This window comes from Thalia democratica, chromosome 1 (assembly GCF_965202585.1).
Source record: "Thalia democratica chromosome 1, ktThaDemo2.hap1.1, whole genome shotgun sequence".
Classification (NCBI taxonomy): domain Eukaryota; kingdom Metazoa; phylum Chordata; class Thaliacea; order Salpida; family Salpidae; genus Thalia; species Thalia democratica.
In genome coordinates, this window is record NC_139165.1 from 63,430,439 (window position 1) to 63,451,947 (window position 21,509).

Genomic DNA, 21,509 nt, shown 5'->3' on the forward strand with positions numbered 1-21,509 from the left:
TAGTGATAAACACGTTATAGCTAGTAATTAAATTAAGTTAGATAAACAATTTCCGATTTATTAATAACTAAACAAATGCATACATTTGCCAACTTTTGTCTGATGTTATATCCATAGTTTGATCAACAAAAAACATCGGCGAAAGTCAGCAGAGCAGAAGCCTGAACTTTTGTTTGCCGTGAGACAAGCTCAAGTTTAACAATAGGGTTGATCACGCCAATTCGATCATCAGACCACAAGTAGATTGACGACTACAAGCTTTTCGGTTGTGACTGACTGATGAGTCCTAATAAGGACGAAACCGGTCTCAGTCTACCGAAACTAAACTAAACAAGAGAAGCCCTACTAGTACTTAATTCAGATATGAATTGAAATAATAAATTGATGCAGTCATAACATAAACATGTACAACACTATAAACTTGAAAGAAAGCAAACCTTACTAACCATTCTTTACTATTATAAATTTACATTAAACTGTAGGTTATTGATCTATCGGACCCTAGTAATCGAATTAAAAAAAAAAGATTCGGATCCGGCCGGATCTTAATTTCAGAACAAGATTCGGACTCGTATCCGTCCTCTGATAGTAATCTAAAAGAAACATCCGGATCCGGCTGGATCCCATTTGAAAATTCGGTAGGTTACTAAATATACTTTATTCGTTTTAGGTTTTTTTACAAAAAAGGTAAAAGACATATTTGTTGTTTTAAACTTATACTAGACAATTTGAAATTCATAAAAAAAGTTCTTAGGCGTATTGTAGAGTAGTTTTAAAAGTTACCCTAGATATTACGGAAAAGTTTGAGAGATTTGTAGGATCCGACTGGAACTTAATTACAAAATGAGATTTAAATCCGACCGGGCACTAGTTTTAAGATAAGAATTGGATTCGGATCCGGCTAAATGTATCACTACTGTAGGTATATTTTTGAACTCATTTGTTTATTTTTTATTTTTGACGTCATGTTGTTGCTTTTATAGTACTTTTTTTGTTTTGTGATACAAATAAAAAATAAAGTAATTTGCTATTAAAATATACACTTTAAGTTAAATAAATTTATAAAACACTTAAAATTTATTTACTATTCACTTAACGATACATATATATTTTCTACTAAGTATTATAATTTTAGTTATTCTTGATTGTTTGTTCATTGATTACAAGCATAAGTCACTTTTTAAATTATTTTTATTCATTAATATGTTGAAAATCATGTATAAGTGCTACTTAACTTGTTTATTATAATTCCACTGAAACCAGGTAATAGAATAAAACAGTAGTAATTTGTATTTTTGTTTAAATAAATTATACTAAAGTGTTGTAACGCCTCTGGCTATAAATTAAATTCAGCAAAAGAGTTTTCTCTAATTAGGGTTTTTTTAATTTGTTAACTTTCTAAATTGCCGCCTCATAAATAGATTATTAGATGTGTGGCAGCTCAAGGTTGACTTTTCTATGTGCTAAATTGTGAGTATTGTTATTAATCTCCTATTTTTAGTTCTGTCTCTTAAATTGATATATTTCTAATAACTGTTCAAAAATATTGGTTAAATCGTTTGCTAATAAAAGATCCTAGTGAAGTATCTTCACTGGAATATAAATAAAAACAAATTATACAGTAATCTTCCTTTATTCTACCAACATATGTTTCTGTGTGTCAACGAATCAACACACTTCAACTGGGTTCTGTAAAAAAATAATTACTGTAATGAGAGAAAAGAAGCATAGAATAAAGTAGGTGTATATATGTTTTCATTAAAATAAGGTATATTCTACAGATAATAGTTATTAATAGGTGAAATACTTAACATTAAATCCGACTGTTATAAAACTATATGATATTTGTAATTATTAAGTCTAAAATATAATATAAACAACTTACGTTAATAGGTTGTAATAGGTAATTATTAGTTGTAACAAATGTATTTTTTTTGTTAGTTAACAACGGCAAATTTTGATTTAGTTATCTTTCCTATTAACGTAAGTTGTTGTTTATATTATATTTTGTTGTGTAATTTAGCTTACTTATTTATTTTAAACTTAATAATTACAAATATCATATAGTTTTATAACAGTCGGATTTAATGTTAAGTATTTCACCTATTAATAACTATTATCTGTAGAATATACCTTATTTTAATGAAAACATATATACACCTACTTTATTCTATGCTTCTATTCTCTCATTACAGTAATTATTTTTTTACAGAACCCAGTTGAAGTGTGTTGATTCGTTGACACACAGAAACATATGTTGGTAGAATAAAGGAAGATTACTGTATAATTTGTTTTTATTTATATTTCTAATAAAGTTAAATTGAAGTTAATTTTACTTTGGTTTTGCATAAATTTGAATAAATAAACTTTGCTGTTAATTTTATTAAATTGAAGTTAATTTTACTTTGGTTTTGAATAAATTTGAATAAATAAATTTTGCTGTTAACTTTATTAAATTGAAGTTATTTGTACTTTGGTTTTACATAAATTTGAATAAATAAACTTTGGTGTTAATACTTAATTATATTGAAATTATCTGTAATTTGGTTTTACATAAAATTGAATAAATAAGCTTTGTTGTTGATAATTAATTAAAGTAGCAAGCAGCTTTTGGTACTCTTATAAATCTCTGAAATTTACAAACCAACTTTAATTAATTTAAAATAAACTAGTGGGCCACACCTAACTCTTGGTATAGCACAATGAGTAACAGATCCAAGCCCACCAAAAAGGATAGTATGTTCTCTAAAGAGAACATACATCATACTTTAGACAAGGTCATCAACCCCGAAACTCGCTGTAGCCAACGTAATATAAACAGAGGGATTAACAAAAGGGGTGTTGACTCACACTCTTCGCGCCGTAGCCAACCTGGTCCATCAGACCAACCACAAGCAACGTGCGAAAGATAGTGTAAACATTTTTGTCTAATGTGTTTCGTACAAGTACTTGTGTTATGCATTTGCTAATTCTTTAAACAAAGTGCGTTTAAATAAATTCTACGTGTAAAGTCATACTCTGTTATTTTTAGCTCCTATTAGTTTGAGCTTTCTCTGGATACAACTAATATATAAAGAATCCCGCAAAAAGTCTATCTTTAATAAATCTGACCTGTTATGTAAACAAAATGTTGTCATATCAGGCCCCCCGAATAGAGCAGTTACCTATCCTTAAAATAGAACATTGAAAAAAAAAAAAAAATTTAATAAGGAAAAAAAAAGTTAACCTAAATCTTACACAATAAATAAAAGAAAAATATCGGTTTATCATGAACAGAAGGGAGCAAAAAAAGTTAAAATCAATCAATAAACTTGCATTTACTAATAAAATTAAGGTAAACACATGCCTATATAGATCAATTAGAAAGTTAACTTTTGTTTTTTCATCAAATAGTTTTGTTTATTTTAAAGAAACGAGAGACTACACTTTATTTGTAAACCTACAATATACGTGACCGAAATTTCTAAAAATACTGTGAACTTGTTTATGTTCGATAGTTTACTTGTGTATTTACAGGCAACATTTTGTTATAAACTAACTTTTTTTTTTCTTTAAACAACGTTAAAAAAAATATTGCTCGTTTAAAGTAGTTTAATCCGGAACTAGTGCTTATACCAAAACTTTGATCTACTGTCGAAATTAAAGGGTTTCTTACGCGTTATGCGTAATAGGGGGATATATGATTCAGTCACTCCTCGCGAATCTACGCATATTGTGTCCACAGCAAAATTTCATAATTAAAGAGGGAACATAACTAAACGAGAGGTAGCAAATGTATCTACTATGTTGACTGATTTTTTTACATTTACTACTCTGATAATTGTAAATTGCGTTTAACTTTATTTATTCTTTTTTGCTTGTTGTTTGCAATATGAGGACACGACTTTTCTAGTTGAAAATGCATACCAATTTTTATGTTAAGGTAAAGTAAAAAATAAACTCTAAAACTTTTAGATTAGTTTATATGCTTACTATAAATTAACAACGCAATGTGATATATTATTTAAGCACTTAAATAAAGATGAGAGCTTTTATTTTAAGTTAACTAATACACGGTAATTGGTTTTGCCTTTAGAAAAATAAAATATTTCATTTAAAATCAAAAAATTGAACATAGTTAAAAAAAGATCAGTTTTGTTGTATAATGCGTTGATTGAAACTTCTGTTAATAGTTATATAAAATATATAACTGTATATACAAACTAAAATTTTCCTCAAAAAAGACATACCTTATATAAAATTCATATTTTGTAGTTTTTAGAGAAATTCTGCTGATTTTGCAACTAATTTAAAATAATTTTATTTTCGATTAGTTAATCTTGTACTTTTACAACTCAAAAATGCGTTACTAAACGAGAGTGCGTAGATTTGCGAAAGGTATATTGTAATCTGCGTCATCTCAGATCGTTATTAAAATGCAAGAGATATAGTGTGTCTAGTTTAGTTAAGGAAACTAAAAAATATAAGATCAAATGAATACTACAGCAAGCTAGACAAAAACTAAAAAATAATTGAATACAAGTGAACGACAACTAGTAAGCACATACTTCTTTAAACTGCTACGCTCACAACGCACCACCTGTCTATGCTGATTGCAACTGTGCTTTTAAAACGTTGCCTGTTTTATACAAAAAGCAAATATTGTTTCTCTTTTTTTACCTACAGACTTACTTCTTATCTTAACAACAACTTATACCTATTTACAGACTTTTAAAATTCAAATAAAAACGTAGACAAAACACATTTGTTTACTTACTGTCTTCAAAAATTGAACTATTTATTACATATTTACACTATTAAATTAGTTTTTTATCTTTCTCTTCATTAAAAAATTAACATACTATCGCGGTATCAGATCCACAAAATTGTGATTAGCCGAAACATAACTTGTTTTTTAAAATTAATATTCGGTGAAAAAAGGCCAAGTCCGATAGATCTCTAGTAAAATACTAGAAGTAAAATTATATATATTGTTTTGTGTTAATAGTAGCAGAAATGTTATAAAGGTAATAAAAAGTATCAACATCTAAACAACTAAAACTCCAGAAACTTTGTCAGCAGCCTCAAGTAAATAATACTTTTATTGTTCACATTAGCCTAAATTAAAAAAAAACTTATTATACTGGGTGGAATGTATGATGAAAATTTGCAGGTAAAATTTTGTTTTAATTATTGAAACAATTTTCCTTATGTTTATATTTAATATAAATCGAAGCAATTGGTTTGTTTCGTATTAATTATTTTTAAACTTTTAAAACAAGTTTTAGTGACTCTAGACACGACACTCGTCAACTATACAAAAGGCATGTTTGTATCTTTTTTAATTCTTGTAAAACCTATTGAGTACTACTTATTTTATTTCTATAGTACTAAATCTTGAGCTTTATACTTTAAATTTGTTTTACATGATCCATAGGAGTCAAAAAAAATTTCACCAGAAATTTTGAAACACTTATTAAACTTAATTTTACCTTGATAGTGAAACTAAAATAAATAAAAAAGTAATAAAAACTATTACTTTTAACAACTGTGTATGCATAAACTTTGATATGGGTTTATAGTGATAACTACAACATTAATTGTTTTGCTACTAACAAAAATGATAGTTTCTGGTTTTTAAGTGTACTATAATAAAAAAAAAAACAGTTAATAAAATTAGTTATGAGCTAACATGTAAACCTTTTATTAACGAAAAAAACGTCATCAAGCTTAAAAAATAAAATTAACTGCTACATAAGTAGTATTTAAAAATAGCATATAGAAGTTAAACGACACAGTAGAGTTCTTATAAAATATTTGTAATAAGATGTTGCAATTTCTCTTAAAAGTAGGTGAGATGCTTTTGATACGTAAAATAAAAGTAATGTTTAAATTATAACCTTTTTTCGCAAATTCATTTAAATTTAAAGTTATTCAAGCTTTAAAAAAATACATATTGATTTTTTTATTGATACTGACCATAGATTATATATTAATTAGATAACTTAATACTACCGAATATTACAAGCAAAAACAGATTAAATTATGTTGTTCGATTTAGTAATTAGTAAACACTTATAAATGCGAAGACTATAAGTTTCTAATTATTAGTGTCATTGTATTTGTTAGGTCGAATTTTCATCGGCACAAAAGTGTTGAAACTTGTCGATTGGTCAGCAAGTGGGGCACTAAAACTGTTTAAATTTCCTTCAGAGAGCTGAGAACTTGAGCAATAGCCAGGGTCTTTGAGAACCTAACATTTTGAATTTATTATTTGATATCGAAAACTATAGTCAATAAAGTTTTTATAGTGTAATGGATTTCCATTTTTTGAGGAAAAAAAATCAGCTTGAGTGACCAAAAACGAGCCTAAGTTACATCAAGCTAGCATGAGTTAACAAGAAACATTTAAAGGTGATAATACAAGTAAAAGACATAAAAAAACTATATAGAGATTTAGGAAAAGATTCCAAACTACCCTGAGCTTTGTAAAAAAGTCAAACTAGCCTAATTTTTTCAAAATATCAAACTAGTCTGAGTATCCTAATTATATGGTAATCCTAAGCCTAGTTAAAGCAGTGAAGAAAAAAAAAACTAATTAATTCTTTTAAAATCAATTGTATTTCATTTAATTAAAATCCTTTGTAAACAATATGAAAACTCGAAAAACGTACAGTATATTTTATAAACCATAACCATAAAATATACGAAAATAAATTATTCAAAACAACAACTAATTAAACTAATATATATTAAGTTAAAAAATAATTCATTTTAAAACTGACATTAAATATTTTGTTCAGAAATTCATTCATTTGTTTCAATGACAGTGAATTATGAAGGGTTTCAAGAGGTCTTATAGATCTTGCTTCACAATCTTTGCCTATAAATTTTACAAAATTATTCGAAAAATATAGCTACATTACTGATTCTAAAACTTTACTTATGATATCTATTACTTTTTACAATTATACTTTTAAAACTATTTTTTTATTAATTTAAGCATATCAACTGTTTATAAAATAAAAAATTTAAATATGGAAACTTTAAACTTTACTGTGCTTAATTATTTATAAGCATGTATATTTATTTCACTTCTGAAACTAATGTATAATCTTCATATAGTTTTGATTAAAATTTTTCCAAACTTGAATTATTAGATAATTAAAAAATATACTATTTATACTTAAACTGATGCTAATCTTTGAAAACTCTGTTAAGAAATTAAGAAGAACTTGCTAAAAGTGTTGATTAATAAAACTAGTCAAAATGTTAAAACATTGTAAAGATAGTGTATTGTTTTAAGTAGAAACAAAACAAATTAAACCTTCATCATTATTCGTAGCATCTTCATTAGGCTTAGTTTCCCGAACTTTAGACAAATTTGGCACGCTGTAAGAGGCACCAGCAAGAACTCGGTTGCTAAATAAACTAGATTTTGAACCTGTAGTATGTTAATTTCTCGGTCAGTAAAAAAGGACAACATTGAAGCACTAAATTTTAGCCACAAAAAAAACTTTAAAACAACTTAGAAATTTGAAGCATCATCTTAACTGATTTATTTTATTTCGATTCGATGTTATGATCTAAATTAACTGTATTAAAGTTGTAGATCCAATTTTGTACCTAGATTGATAAGAGAGTTAACTAACTTGTCAAGCTTGTTTGAAATCAATAAAAAAATTACCACTGTAAGAAAGTTAAAAAAATTATGTTCAAAATTAAAAACTAAATTATATTTTTATGACTGTAAACAATTAAGAGTTTTTTATTAATGTATTGTATAAATTTAAATAACTATTTTAAAACATTATAAACTAAAAATAAATATAGATTTTTTTTTACTTAAAAACTTAGCTAGATTATTCAATGAAAATGAATGATATGAAAGTCTTACAAACCATACCATTTTATAAAATGAACTAAATTTTTACATAATAAAATTCTCCTAAACAAATAAAAAATAGATAACTAATTTTTATAAGAAAAAAATTGTTGATTGATTTTTACTTTTGAAAATTAAGGTAAAAGTATGTGGTTACACCACCACTCTACAAAATAAATCGTTTATTTTAAATCTGTATCTACCTTTTAGCAGAGTTTTTGGTGTTAAAAGACATTTGTATACAACGAAATGTACTTTGCTAAGTACTGATGCTACGAATATAAAAACATAAAGAAATATGATCAAAATAATAGTATATTCCAAACTAGACTAAAAAAATACAACAAAAACATTATTAAACTGCAAAATTAATTTAAAACAAGTATATTAATACTTAATTCTATTGTTTTAAAACTATTTTCCATACATATACTTTATGTAAATTATGATAAGAAAGACTTAACCATTTATTGCAAAAACATGTTATTTAAGTTACTTAAGTAAAAAATAAATCAAATTTTGCATGATAACGATTTAATCAAAAAGCTTTTAGTATAAAAATTTAAATTAACTTACAACTACTTTTTTTTTAACTTTAAAACATTAAAATTTTTTAATGATAATTTGTTTATATATTATGTAAATAAAACTAGCCTAAGTTTACACAAAATAAGAAACCAAGGTTTTTCATAGAAAAAGATAAGAGAAAGTTTTAGATTGGTTGAGACATTTTAAGAGTGAAATATGTTTGGATAAAGTATTAATTTAGTATTAGTTGGAACAAAATAAGATAAATTATTTATACATTAAATTAGGTTCTATGATAGTTCTTTAAGTTTTAATATAATAAACAAACAGTTATTACATTTAATAACTTAAATAAAAAAAATACTACTAAGCTTATGTAGATAATCGCTAAAACTTAGTACAGTAGTCTTCATTTTGAGTTCGCACTTTGAAAACAGCTCAAAATTACGTACTGAAGATTAAGACTACTGCAATTTTAACTAACATAAAGCTTATAAATTCTTATTTTTGATAAAAACAATATCAAAGTATATTAGCATTTTTGGCTTAATATAAAAAGACAACTTAGGGGTATATTTTGATTAAATCAAATAGAAAGTAATTACTATAAAGTTGGTTGTTAAAAAACTTTGAAAACTTTTGCATATTTTACAAATAGCTAGTTTTAACTATGACTATATTAATAATTCATTCAACATTAGACTCGAAATACGCACTTTATAAACATTGGCTTAATCAGTCTAATTAAAATATACTTGTTATCAAAAAACCATGTACATCATAATTGCAGTTAAACGATAAAACACAATGAAAACAAGAGTACCTAATCCGCCTTTTTGGTACTGCTTCTTAATAGAACTCTCAAAGAACACGTCATCATTTGGTCGAAGTTTGATTTTGCGCAAATTCGAACTTGAACTATTTCGTTTCTGTTAGGAAAGATTTCTTACAAACAAGTTCTAAAAAAAACATGATAAACAGTCTATGTAAACATGAGTTAGAATAACTTTTTTATGAATAACATACAGTTTGATGTTTTATTAATAAAACAGTTTTTAGACACAAACACCTTGAAAATCTTAACTAAAGGAAGCAATACTGTTTAATTAAAATTAGATAGCTTTTCATTTTTGTGTTTAGTGCATTAGTGGTAGCTAGGCAAGCAAAACTTAAAATAAGTCTCAAGGTAAAAGTTCAAAGTTTTGTTTCTAGTATCTAGCTAGTGCTTGAACCTAGATAAACTAAAAAAGTAATATTTTTTTGCAAAATATAAAAACCAAAACCAAATAAAAATTAAACTAAATCTAGTAAAAACATAATAAAAATGTATAGTTCATTAAACTCAAAAAAAAATTAAATTTATAAAAGTAATGTTAAAGTCATAAATTTACGTCTAACAACTTTTAATTAATAAATTTGTTACACTGTTACTACTATATCAACACTTTCTACAGAAAAAAAAATTATGCAACAAAACTATAAAACAACTAAAATGCATTAAAAATACATTTAGAGCAAAATCATACTTAATTTAACTAATTTTTTTTTATTTTAATGAATCTTGTAGTAAACTTTTTATTAAAAATTTGTTCAATAATTAATTTTAAATTCCATTAAACTAAACAATGTCTCACTCGTTTGAAGACGAGATCTTCAGTTGTTTAAAATCTTATTCAAATAAAATTTATAAAATTTATTTGAATAAGATTTTAAACAACTGAAGATCTCGTCTTCAAACAAGTGAAACATTGTTTTGTTTAATAAAATTTAAAATTTATTATTGATCAATCTTCTTTTATTTTATGTAAGTTGAGAACTTTAATTGCCACCTTTAAAGTATAAAGTACGCAAAAATTTGTTCAACATATTTCGTTAATTTTAAACTTTCATTGCATACGATTTGTTACAGATTATATCTTTTTTTAAAATTAATGTATAAAAATATTATTCATTGTAAAAAAATGTAGCATACATTTTTAAAAAGAATAGAAATCACAAGTTTTTTTAAGTTTGTTGCATATCATTACAAAAGCTCATTCTCTTTCTTACCACAGGTTTTCTGGATTTTTCCGTGCAATCATATGGAGTTAAATCCACAGTCTACATAATTGCACATAGAATGAAAAAAAAAACATTTTACTTTTTATACAGCTTGTAAATGTATGTTACTTGAAAAACTAAAGACAATAAGTGTTTAACTAACTAATGAAACCATGAAAGTAGAAAATATTTAATTTAAAAATAAACTTATGGAAAATTTTGTTTTTATACCTGAAAACTAAAATTGCTTTTTAACACTAATAAAAAAATATTTGAAATTGTTTTATTATACTTAACTTGAATAACTACTGAACAAATCCACGCAATAATTTACAAACTGACAAACCGATCTTCTAGTAGGTGTCTGAGGTGGAGCGCTCTTGTGAAGCTTGGAAGTTTCCAGAAATCTTCGCACCGCTTCCGAGTACTTAGAGCAATCTTCCTCATCATTAGAAAGTGACGTCAAACTTTCATCCTCCTGGTGTGACATCACATCGTCCTCATGCAATGACGTCACATCCTCACTGTCAGCCTGTCGGAACGATGCACACGATGACTTTCTTGATGCGTTCCTCGTGCTGCTCGGAGAGGTCTTTGGACGGTTTTGAGCTCTTGAAGTTGAAGGGTTTTCGTTGGTTTTAGCTTCAACGTTCTCGGAATCGATCTTGAACGAGACCCGGTCCTTAACTTTGGCAGGAGTGTTGTCACATTGAAATTCGGGAATTGGAACTTGCTAGTGAAAAACTCTAAGTAGTTGTAAGTTTATTACTGCATGAAAAAATACAGCATTAACATCGAAAGTGTAAAAAACTTAATTTAATCAACTTAAATTCTATTATAAAAAGTTGTTAATAGTGATATAATCAAAAAATTAAACAAAGTCTTTAAAGAAAAAAATATCAATAAACAAGATGATTATTAAATCAAAACAAAGGTTAATAAATTTAAATTGAAAAATATCGTCTAAAAAATTCAAAGCTTTAATGAACAGTTAGTTTTATTTTTATTAGCAATCACGTTTAGTTTATTTTAATCAAGGATAAAAATAAATTTAAACAAACATGCTTTAATTTTGTAATAATTAATCATAACAGCTTGTGGAATTAAATTTAAATTTCATGCTTAAACAATTAAGGCACACCTACATACCTAAATACACCTGAAACCAAGCACTATTCATAATAGTTTTAACTTTAATAAAAAACTAAAAAGATTAATAAAAAACAAATTCAAATCCAACAAAGTTATCAAAACGGCAAAAATATAATTCGTATAGACCACACACGTATGACAAAATAATAGTTCAATAAATAATTAACTTTACCATCAACAACAGTATCTGAGACAACCTACGACCAGTTTCGTCCATATTTGGAATCATCAGGCAGGCATGGTCGCGAGAAACCTCTGTTGTTATCTTAACCAAACGGGGTTAAGTGCTTATGCACTGAAGCGAACGTTTGTGGGTAAAGTATAAAAAATTGACGCAGCCAAATCGTTCACAGCCCAACGTCTCAGCGTATTGTGAGATTTCAGTCTATGCTCGTTTGATCAGTTTTACTATACTTAAGTACGTTACGTTAAATACTGGTTAAAACTGATCAAACGATCGTAGGCTAAAATCTCACAATGTCTGAGACGTTGGGCTGTGAACGATTTGGCTGCGCCAATTTTTTAGACTTTACCCACAAACAGTCGCTTCAAGGCATATGCAATTAGCCCGCTTGGTTTTGATCAAAACATCGGTTTCTCGCGACTGTGCCTGCCTGATAAGTTCTAATAAGGACGAAACCGGTCGTAGATTGTCTCGGATACTGTTGTTGATGGTCGAGTGGTTCAGTTTATTATTTATGACGCGAAGTATCTCAGTTTCGTTGATGATGGCCGTAATAAATAGTGGTTAAAAATAATAGTTTAAAAATTTTCAAATCTCGCACACAAATTTTTCAATACAATAATATTTATAAACAATTATTTTCTTCTTATATTAAGCAGTATTGATATGATAAGAAATACCAATTTTTTGTTATTTCCAAGGGTAGACGATTTAAAAAACAATAATGTTTAACATACACTTATATATTGTTTATTATGTAATAAAATACTAAAGTAAATAATACTGTTTCGAATATTTTTACAAGAAAAGTAAATATGATTTACAAACATTATTGAATAAATTTATATCAAAAAAAAAAATTTATATGTATAGAAGTAATTTTATTATAGCAAAAAATTGACTTAATATCTTAGGTTAAACTACTTAACCTTTGGGCGGTTTTTTAAATTGTTGTGTTATTTAAACTGTTACTCAATTATCATAAAAAGATACAGATGTTTATTAATTTTCTGGCGAGTTTTTTAACTATAAGAATACTTATAAAAGTTTGCAAGATATGTTTTTTAAGTATTTTCTTTTAATAACTTTTTTATTGATCTTAAGATTAGAACTTCGATAAAAATACAAAAGCAAAAAATTATTTGCGTATAGATAAACATTAATACACTGGACTTTATTTCTAGAACAATAGATATAAAGTGTATAAAAACTTATATTAAAATCCTACTTAATAGCAACAATATTTTTGGTACCGATAAATTTTATTAGTTACTTAAACAAAAAGTCTAATTTTAAAAAATATTTTATCTGAAAGTTTAATAACCGACCCAGTTTAATTGTTTTAAACTTGATTTTAATCATAAAAAACACACGTTTTAATAATTACTTAAACAATCAAGCCGACTAATTATTTTTCAGTACATTTACACATTGAGGAAATTCTAATAAAATATTTTTCTTCTAAAACTAACTAATTAAATATAATGATGCATACTAAGTTGTATTAATTAAAATGTCTTAAAATATTTAGCATTTTAAAGCAGCTAAAAATGACAATAATCAATCAATTACATGCAAAGCAAAAACAGCTATGTAATAATAACCTTTTTACTGATCTTCCTTTTGACATTATTAGTTCCTTGACTAAAGTTTTTATGATCGATTGAATCTAGGACATCTTGTATTGGCGAGTGCTAAATAATAGAACAATACCATAAATAGTTTCTAAGAGTGTATAGAATACTAACTTAAATCACAAACCAGAAGTTTTATTTTTTGCTTTTTATAAGTATTGTATTGTAAGTTTGTATCATTTGTAACTTTATTTATTTAAGCTTTTAACTTTAAATTTGTTTCAAACTTGGTGCGTTTCAAACTTTCACTCTTATAAGCCGGTGCTGTATGTATCAAGTATTGCTTTATAACTTTTAGGGTTTCCACTGGTTTTTGGCAAATTTTATCCAATTTTTAAAAGTACACGGTTTTGGGTCTATTTTTAGTTTGAAATCAATTTAAGGTAAAAAACTGTGCTAAATAGTATAACAACATTGAAAATATAATGTAAAGCTACTTTAAATGTGTCTTATAATAATAAAAAACTGATGATGACAAAGATTTTTTATCTATGTGATAGATTTTTCATTTACTAAGTTTTATTACTTAACATGTAAAATTTGTTTAAATTCCAGGTTTTTTAGACTATATTGTCAAATTTCAGGATTTTCTAGAATTCCAGGTTTTGTGACAACCCTGAACTTTGCAATTTTTTAATTTATATTTTAACAACTTGGTACGTTTCTCTTTTTTTTTTCGAATTCAAACATGTATGTTAAACTAACATAAAATATATTTAGGTTATTATAGTGACTTCTAAGTTTAATTTTTCTTCATGTAACACAGGGGTCGGCAGGCAGTTGGTGCTCGCGGGCCAAATTTCAAGTTTTCAAAATCTTCACGGGCCACAGTTTTAGTTTTAGTGATATTTGAATAATCTTTTTGTTTTAGTTTTAGTCACACCAGAGATAGTTTTACTTTTATTCACTTAATTACTTTAAATGAATTTTAGCTACACTTAGAATGCCTATTTAATACATAAATTTTTATTGTAATAGAATTTACATTGTTTAATATACTTAAGTCTTAATAAAATATGTACTTTCTTAAATACTTAATAAAATACTTTTTTTATTTTACATACAACCTAACTCTCTATAAAAACCGACCTTTAAAAACATTTATAGTTCACCTTTATACATTTTTTATATTATGAACCACCTTTTCATATTTTAAAAAATGTTAACTTTAGAAAATAATTTTTGCGTCTTAAATAGTTTGCAGTCTTTAGAAAATTCAGTAATTAGTTAATTTAATAAAATTAACCTATTTATACTGTAGATAAGCTAAATCAAATTTTTTAACATAATTAATGCTGGAATACTTTAATAAAACACCTTAGTAGTAATTAATCAGCCTTAACACGGTTGCCACTTTAAAAGCAAAAATGTCTAAATTATATTAAAAGTTTACTAAAAGTTAATATAGCTAAAAACTTTCTTTTAATCAAGCTTAAATAGATAACTAAAATATCATTATTATAAAAAAGCACAATATGTAAACTGACAAAAATTTACAACTAGGAAACTACACTACAGTCATAAAAACTAATCTGAGAATTCGAAGATTTATTCAAAATGTTTGAAATAAAAGTTTCAGACACACCTGAGTTTTTTATAAAAATTTCTTAAACAGCTTTAACCTAGTCTGAATTTAAAAAATTTCAAACTAGCCTGTTTGTTTGGCAACCCTGTTTAAAATAAAGTTCACAAATAAAGAATTATCGAAGTTTATTAACAGTGAATTAGTTATATAACTAAACAAATTGTTGTAATTCAGCTTGAATGGACAATTAAGTTTTTAAACATTTTTAACAAAACTATAAAAATTAATTAAGTTATTAATGAATTATTAAAACCTATTTTTTATTGAGCATTGTAGCAATTCTATATCTGCAATAAAAGTACTGCATTTAAAAAGAGCAAATGTGAATTATAAAACGAGCTATAAGGACTATAATACCTTAGTTCGGACTTACTGCGAGAAACGAAAAAACAAAACGAATCGCTTAAGTCAGTTTCAACAACCCACATAATTATTTTCAGTAACTACATACTGATCAGAAAAAAACTGTTTAGGCAAGTTATAAAGTAGCAAAAGTAATTACTAAAAAAAGATACCGTTGAGAGTTGAAAACTTATTTAAATAATTAGTGTTTGCGTTAGTAAAATGTTTTTGTTCATTTCTTACATATCAACAAGAAGTCGTTTTTAGGAAATGTTTGAAGATTATAAAGCCGCATAAACCAAATTAGGATTTAAATCAATCTGTTAAGATGCAAGAACTGATACAACAGATATTGCTAATTTTAGAATTTTTATTACAGGTGTTTTTACTAATTTTGAAATTTTAGAAGAATTTCTAGGTTTAGTTAGTATACAAAGCACAACAATAGGTAAAGACATTTTAAAAGCAAAGGTGCAATGCTTCAATATTAAGTTTTTTAAAGTAAAACTTTTTGCTTCTATTTTTAGTATATAATTAAGTTAAAGGTAAAAAAAAAACTGTCTTAAATGATATAGAAAAATTTAAAAGATACTATTAAGATACTTTAAATGTGTTTTTGATAAAAAATATTCATATGGTAGGTTATTGTGTCAAATCGAAATTTCATTACTTCACATATATTTTTTTTTTAATTTCCATTTTTTTTCATAATTCTCAAATTCAAGGCTTTTTCAGATTTTTTAAGTATAATTTGTCAAAATCGAGCTTTTCCGGGATTTTTTGGCAACACTTATTGTTCACACTTATATGTTTACAATTAGTATAAATAATAGTTCAAATTATATCAGCTGAATAACTTAAAGTTTAAAATATATATTAATTCAAACCAGTACTGTGCATTGAACAAAACATACTTAATAAATTTAATTTACCACTCTTTAAAGCAAAAAGTCAGTCCAAGTGACCAAAACTAGCCTGATATTTTAGCATACAAAAAGCAATTCAAGCCAAAAACTGAAAAATGACTAAATTGGACTGAGATTTGAAGTCTTCAAATAGTCATAGTCTGAGTATGGCAACTTTTATTTCTTTGTTTGATCGAATTTGAACTATTTTGTTTAAAAATGTACAAACTTAATAAATTACCATTTCTCAATCTAGTTTGTATTAAATAGGTATTTCCTAAAAACAGCAACTGTTTATATTAGTATGCAACGCATAAAATTTAACTTATTTTGCAAAAAAAATTGTTTGAAAATTATAGAGTATACCTAACAAAAACTTTTTTTACTTATGTCAATTTTTTTTTTAATTTGTCTGTACACACTTAGATATTACATGTAGAAACAATAATGGTAGAAAATTAAGCATAAACTAAATTTTATCTCGTGAAGTATTAAAAAAAAAGTGGTTTAAAATATGAGCATCTTTGTTCATTGGTGTGCATAGGAATTAATTTAAAATGCAAAGAAAGCTTATAAAAAATCAAAGACTTCAAAACCAAAATAAAATTAACCTTATTTCTTATTATTATTACTTTTATGTTACTTTAATGTTTTAGTGTTAACTAGAATATAAGATTTAGAAATAAAACATCTGTTATAGAAATCTGTTTTATCTAATTACTGTGCATTACTTTTGTACAAAACGGAAAACAATTGCATTTAGTTTTTACTAAATAGATATTGTATAACTATCTTACTAATTCAAAGCACTTTTTACACTCTTTTTTCAGAAAATAATTTGCTGTTGTAAGAAGAAAGTTATTATGAAATTGATAAAAAAATCTAGTAGAGTGCTAACCTGTCTTTTTCACATTTTTAAAGCTAAATCATTAAAGTCTTTTAATTGTTTTAAAATGTTATACAGGAACTCAAAACTAAATTTATCAAACAAATTTAACTTAAAACATATTTTTGCTCAACAGGCCACATTTACATGCTTGCGGGCCGCAAAATTTTCTTTCGCGGGCCGCATTCCATTCAAAAAAATAACATGCTCGCGGGCCGCAGATTTATCCTTCGCGGGCCGCATTTGGCCCGCGGGCCGCAGTTTGCCGACCCCTGGCATAGATTGACAAAAACTTTTATAATTAAAAAGTAGTCCTCCAAAGAAAAGGTCTGTTCACATTACGCATTGGTATACACTTAAAACACTTCTTTACAATAGTTTTAAATATTTTTTGTAAAGAAGTATAATAAATATCTAGATCTAACAAACTTAAAAATCATAGGATAATACGAAACGCTTGTTGGATTTCTGTACACACTCTGAGAGATAATGCAAAATAGGAAATAACGAATTGTAACTACACAAATACTAAAAATTTATATTATCATTGATAGACTGTCTAAAAAAATAAATATCTATATAATGTTACTTTAATATATTATAAGTAGTTATATAATTTATTCTTTCAAAATCTTAATCAGTAAGCTAAGTTTCGCTTAATGAGCTTATCAGTATTTAAACTAAAATGTTATTCAAACAAGATTTTAGTTTAAGTACTGATGACCTCATTTAGCGAAACTTTATTTACTGATTAAAATAAAATATAAAAGAGTTGAATAAATTTTCCTCTAGAAGTAGAGATCTCTATTTATTGTTTTTTAAAACATCATGACGTATTGTAATTAGTTGTACAACAAAAATTGGTTAAAACTGAATATATGCTCGATTGAGCAAGAATAAATAATCATTATACGCATTTGATATTAAGAATACACAACTAAATTTATATCAAATAAAAACTAAACAAATAATGAGGATTCAATATCCACCAAAGGCAACAGCTATAGGAATGCAGAACAACACAAACTACTTCACATAAAATTGTTGTTTAGCTAAATAGTAATTATTTAAGTAATAAGAAAACAAACAACATATTAGTAAATTAGGAACATTTAGTTTACTAAGGACCGCATTCGCAGTTAATCTATTTCATTCCACTAGTCGCCCTTTAGCCATGAACAAAACTAATGTTGATTTAGAAAATAAAGTTTTTTTTCAAACTAACCTTATGAAGTATGTGCTCATAAATTTATATTTAATTTTGTGGTAATTTGATTAAGCGATTATGTTTTAGTATTGTTTGAATCTTTTTACTATTAACCCTATTAATTTGAAGTGAATTATCAGTTTATAAGGCTTCACGGGACCTAAACAAATATATTTTTTTATTAAACTCAGTATTAAAGCCTTAATAAACTTTTTGTCAAATATAAATAAAATATGTTAAAAAAGTTAATAAACTCAGTTTGAATATTTAAGTAAAAGTTTAACTTTAATTTATTTTTCAACTACTGTAATTACTTCAGCTTTTGTTGCTGACTGAAACGGTTTTTTCAATGGTCATTGTAAAAAGTAATATTTGTGTAAGCATCTTAATAAAGTAGATTATATATTTGCATCTGTAGAGAGCATCGTTTAAAAGGCCATATAAACTTATTTTTTTAGGTTGATTTCATTTTAAATATTTTTAACTTAGCTAGTAGTTGCTTTTTAATTTAAATTAATAAGTCATTGGTAAAACTTAGCGTATGCTTTATCTAATAAGGCTTACTTAAGTCTGGTAGAGTTTTTTAAGCAACTAAATGAGCTTTTGCAGCTTGTATTGAATTTTTGTGGTTCATAAAAAAAACATTATTATAAAACAGTCTTAGGTGCTCCATCCTTAAAATAGGCTATATAAAACAGCGATGGTTTAATTTATATAACAACTTATTAGTAATTCATACTATGTGTTTAATGCCTGATTAGTAGACCAACATTTTTCTATACTTACCTACATAAAAAACCCAAAAATTTTAACTCTAGAATAAAATCTAACACCTACTAAAATTCTTGATAATAACTTTTTCTTAAAAAAAAGTTGAATTCTGCTTAGAAATGCACAAAAATTTTAGAATAAATTTACAAAAGGAACTATGAAAATTACTCAATTTATCAAAACTAACCACGTTGTTCTATGTTACAAATAGTACAATTTGAAGGAGCTTTATATAAATGGAACGTACTAACTTTGAACTATTCAATATATACTTATTATATACTAAACTTTAAAAACTTTAAACTTTGTTTAGTAAGTACTAAAAATTTTGTGGTGAAACATTATAAGAATTCAAAAAGCAAACTAACATTAAAATTTTTGTCTTAATATATTTAAATTTTTTAAAGACATCATGCGCTAAAAAAAGCTAAAATCGTGCAATTTATGAACACCTCCAGAATTTAGCATATCAAAAACAAAATAAATAGAACACAAACTTATATTTTAAAGTAAAATGGAGAAGGATTTCATTGCATTAAAAATAAAGAACAAAAAACTATATTTTGACTAAAAACTTATAAGTATCTAGATAAAACTAACCGCTCTACTAGGCGGTTGTGAACTTGGTCGGTAACCAGATCCTTGTGGGAAGCTCTCTTCAGAATGCACTCCCTTTGCACCGGGACTGAAGTGCAGCTCGATATGAAACCTTTTCTCTGAATGCGCCTCTTGTTTTGGGTCTTCGTACAACATTATCACTATCTGATCGAGAAGTTAGTAAAAGTTAAAACAAATAATCTTTTAAGTTTGTATATAAATTAATTAAGCTTCATTTTTTTTACTCGGTCTACTTATTTGTAATTGAATTTTTCTTTATTAATTTAGATTAAAAAAGAAAGTGCACTAAAACTTAAATGTGTTTATAGAAAAGTATAGATTTAAAATCGGTAAAATTTAAAATTATTTTTAATGAAATCAAACAAATGACATTTTTTTAATAAAGATGTTGACTTACATCTTTGAGTTTTTAATCTAAAATTTTACACTTATTTAATATGTAAAAAACATATTTGTCTTTCTCAGGTAAAAACTAATGTTTTGAAGGAAGAGATAAAGTATGAAGATGTAGGGAACAAGAATCTTTTTTTTTGATAATTTTTCATATGTTTTGTTAAAATGTTTAAAATATCTTAATTCAATAACATTTTATTTGTAAAAAAGTTACAAAAAAAAGTTTTGTAATTGCATTTATTTCCAGCTTTAAACCTCAAAAAATTGTAAATACGCAAAACAGAGACTTAACTATACATAACTTTTGTTTTAGTTCTAGAAGTATAAACCCTAAAAGACTTCATATGACCGACTTTTAGAGACAGATGTTAAAGTTATAATTATTGTTTCCAAAATTATCTGAGAATATCCTAAATAATTATTTTTTTTTTTGAATAAGCATATATTTTAACTATAAATACATTATATTTAATAACTAGAAAACACCTATAAGCTTTTACAAACAAAAAACTAAAATATTAGTTAAAACTACCTCTTTTTTAAGTTGTTTGAAAAGCTTTTTTTTAATATGAAAATGTACATAACAAAAAAAACATATACTTCAAGTATGATAACATTTACTATATTTTAAACTTTTTATCTAGTTCAAAGAGTTATTTCAATAACTTTTTCGACTACCTAGTGTTTTATTCTTAAAAATATTTTAAAATGTTATTTTTTTACAAAGTTTGGAATTTCTAAATCCGTTATTCATATTCAAGACCATTTGGGTTCACTTTGAAGACTCTAAGTGACTTTTCAATTAAATGAATGTAAAAGATGTTATAAATAATTAACTGTAATTCTTAAGAAAAATATATAATTTCATACTTATTAGAATACTGATAATTAAAGAAAGGAAATCAATCAAATTGTCAATATAAAAAAAAAATCTTGAACATAAACACAATTGGATCACAGTGCTGTTATGATTTAATAACTCATTAGTAAAGCTAAATATTTCATAAAAAATTATTCTGAAGCTTAGGTGATTTGTATAGTAAACATTGTTTTAACACTACAAATAAAGTGCTCATACCTTTACTATAAGTTTCTATTTATTTTATATATTATTCTTTTAAATAAATTTGTGATAAAAGATTAAACTTAACTTACCAGATAAAAGTAGTTACAGCCTTAAATATAATAATGTCAATATAAAACCTGTGACATATAATTGAGTTCTGAGCAAGCATCCAAGTAGTCCATAGCACGGGCCCACTGTTCGTCTTTTTTCTGTTTTATTCTTTTTAGTTGATAAACTATTTATAAAAGCTTTTTAACTTAGTTATGTAAAATTTACTGTAAAAAACAATTAAGAAAAAGAATAACTAGAGTTTGGAAATAATCAAAGTTTACTA

At 25.7% G+C, this 21,509-nt stretch overlaps 1 protein-coding gene across 1 annotated transcript in view; it reads right to left on the reverse strand.

The window, feature by feature from the left end:
- Positions 1 to 5,673: 5,673 nt before the first annotated feature.
- The window catches only part of LOC145844084 (inositol hexakisphosphate and diphosphoinositol-pentakisphosphate kinase 2-like), a 52,516-nt gene continuing 36,680 nt past the window's right edge, over positions 5,674 to 21,509 (reverse strand). The window contains exons 23-31 of the mRNA XM_082951433.1: positions 21,313 to 21,384; positions 19,699 to 19,860; positions 13,373 to 13,462; positions 10,779 to 11,165; positions 10,442 to 10,492; positions 9,216 to 9,321; positions 7,307 to 7,423; positions 6,765 to 6,862; positions 5,674 to 6,232 (exon numbers count right to left, since the gene is read on the reverse strand). Coding sequence (XP_082807559.1) covers positions 6,080 to 6,232; positions 6,765 to 6,862; positions 7,307 to 7,423; positions 9,216 to 9,321; positions 10,442 to 10,492; positions 10,779 to 11,165; positions 13,373 to 13,462; positions 19,699 to 19,860; positions 21,313 to 21,384 — 1,236 coding nt within the window. The 3' untranslated portion in view covers positions 5,674 to 6,079. The remainder of the gene's footprint in view (positions 6,233 to 6,764; positions 6,863 to 7,306; positions 7,424 to 9,215; positions 9,322 to 10,441; positions 10,493 to 10,778; positions 11,166 to 13,372; positions 13,463 to 19,698; positions 19,861 to 21,312; positions 21,385 to 21,509) is intronic.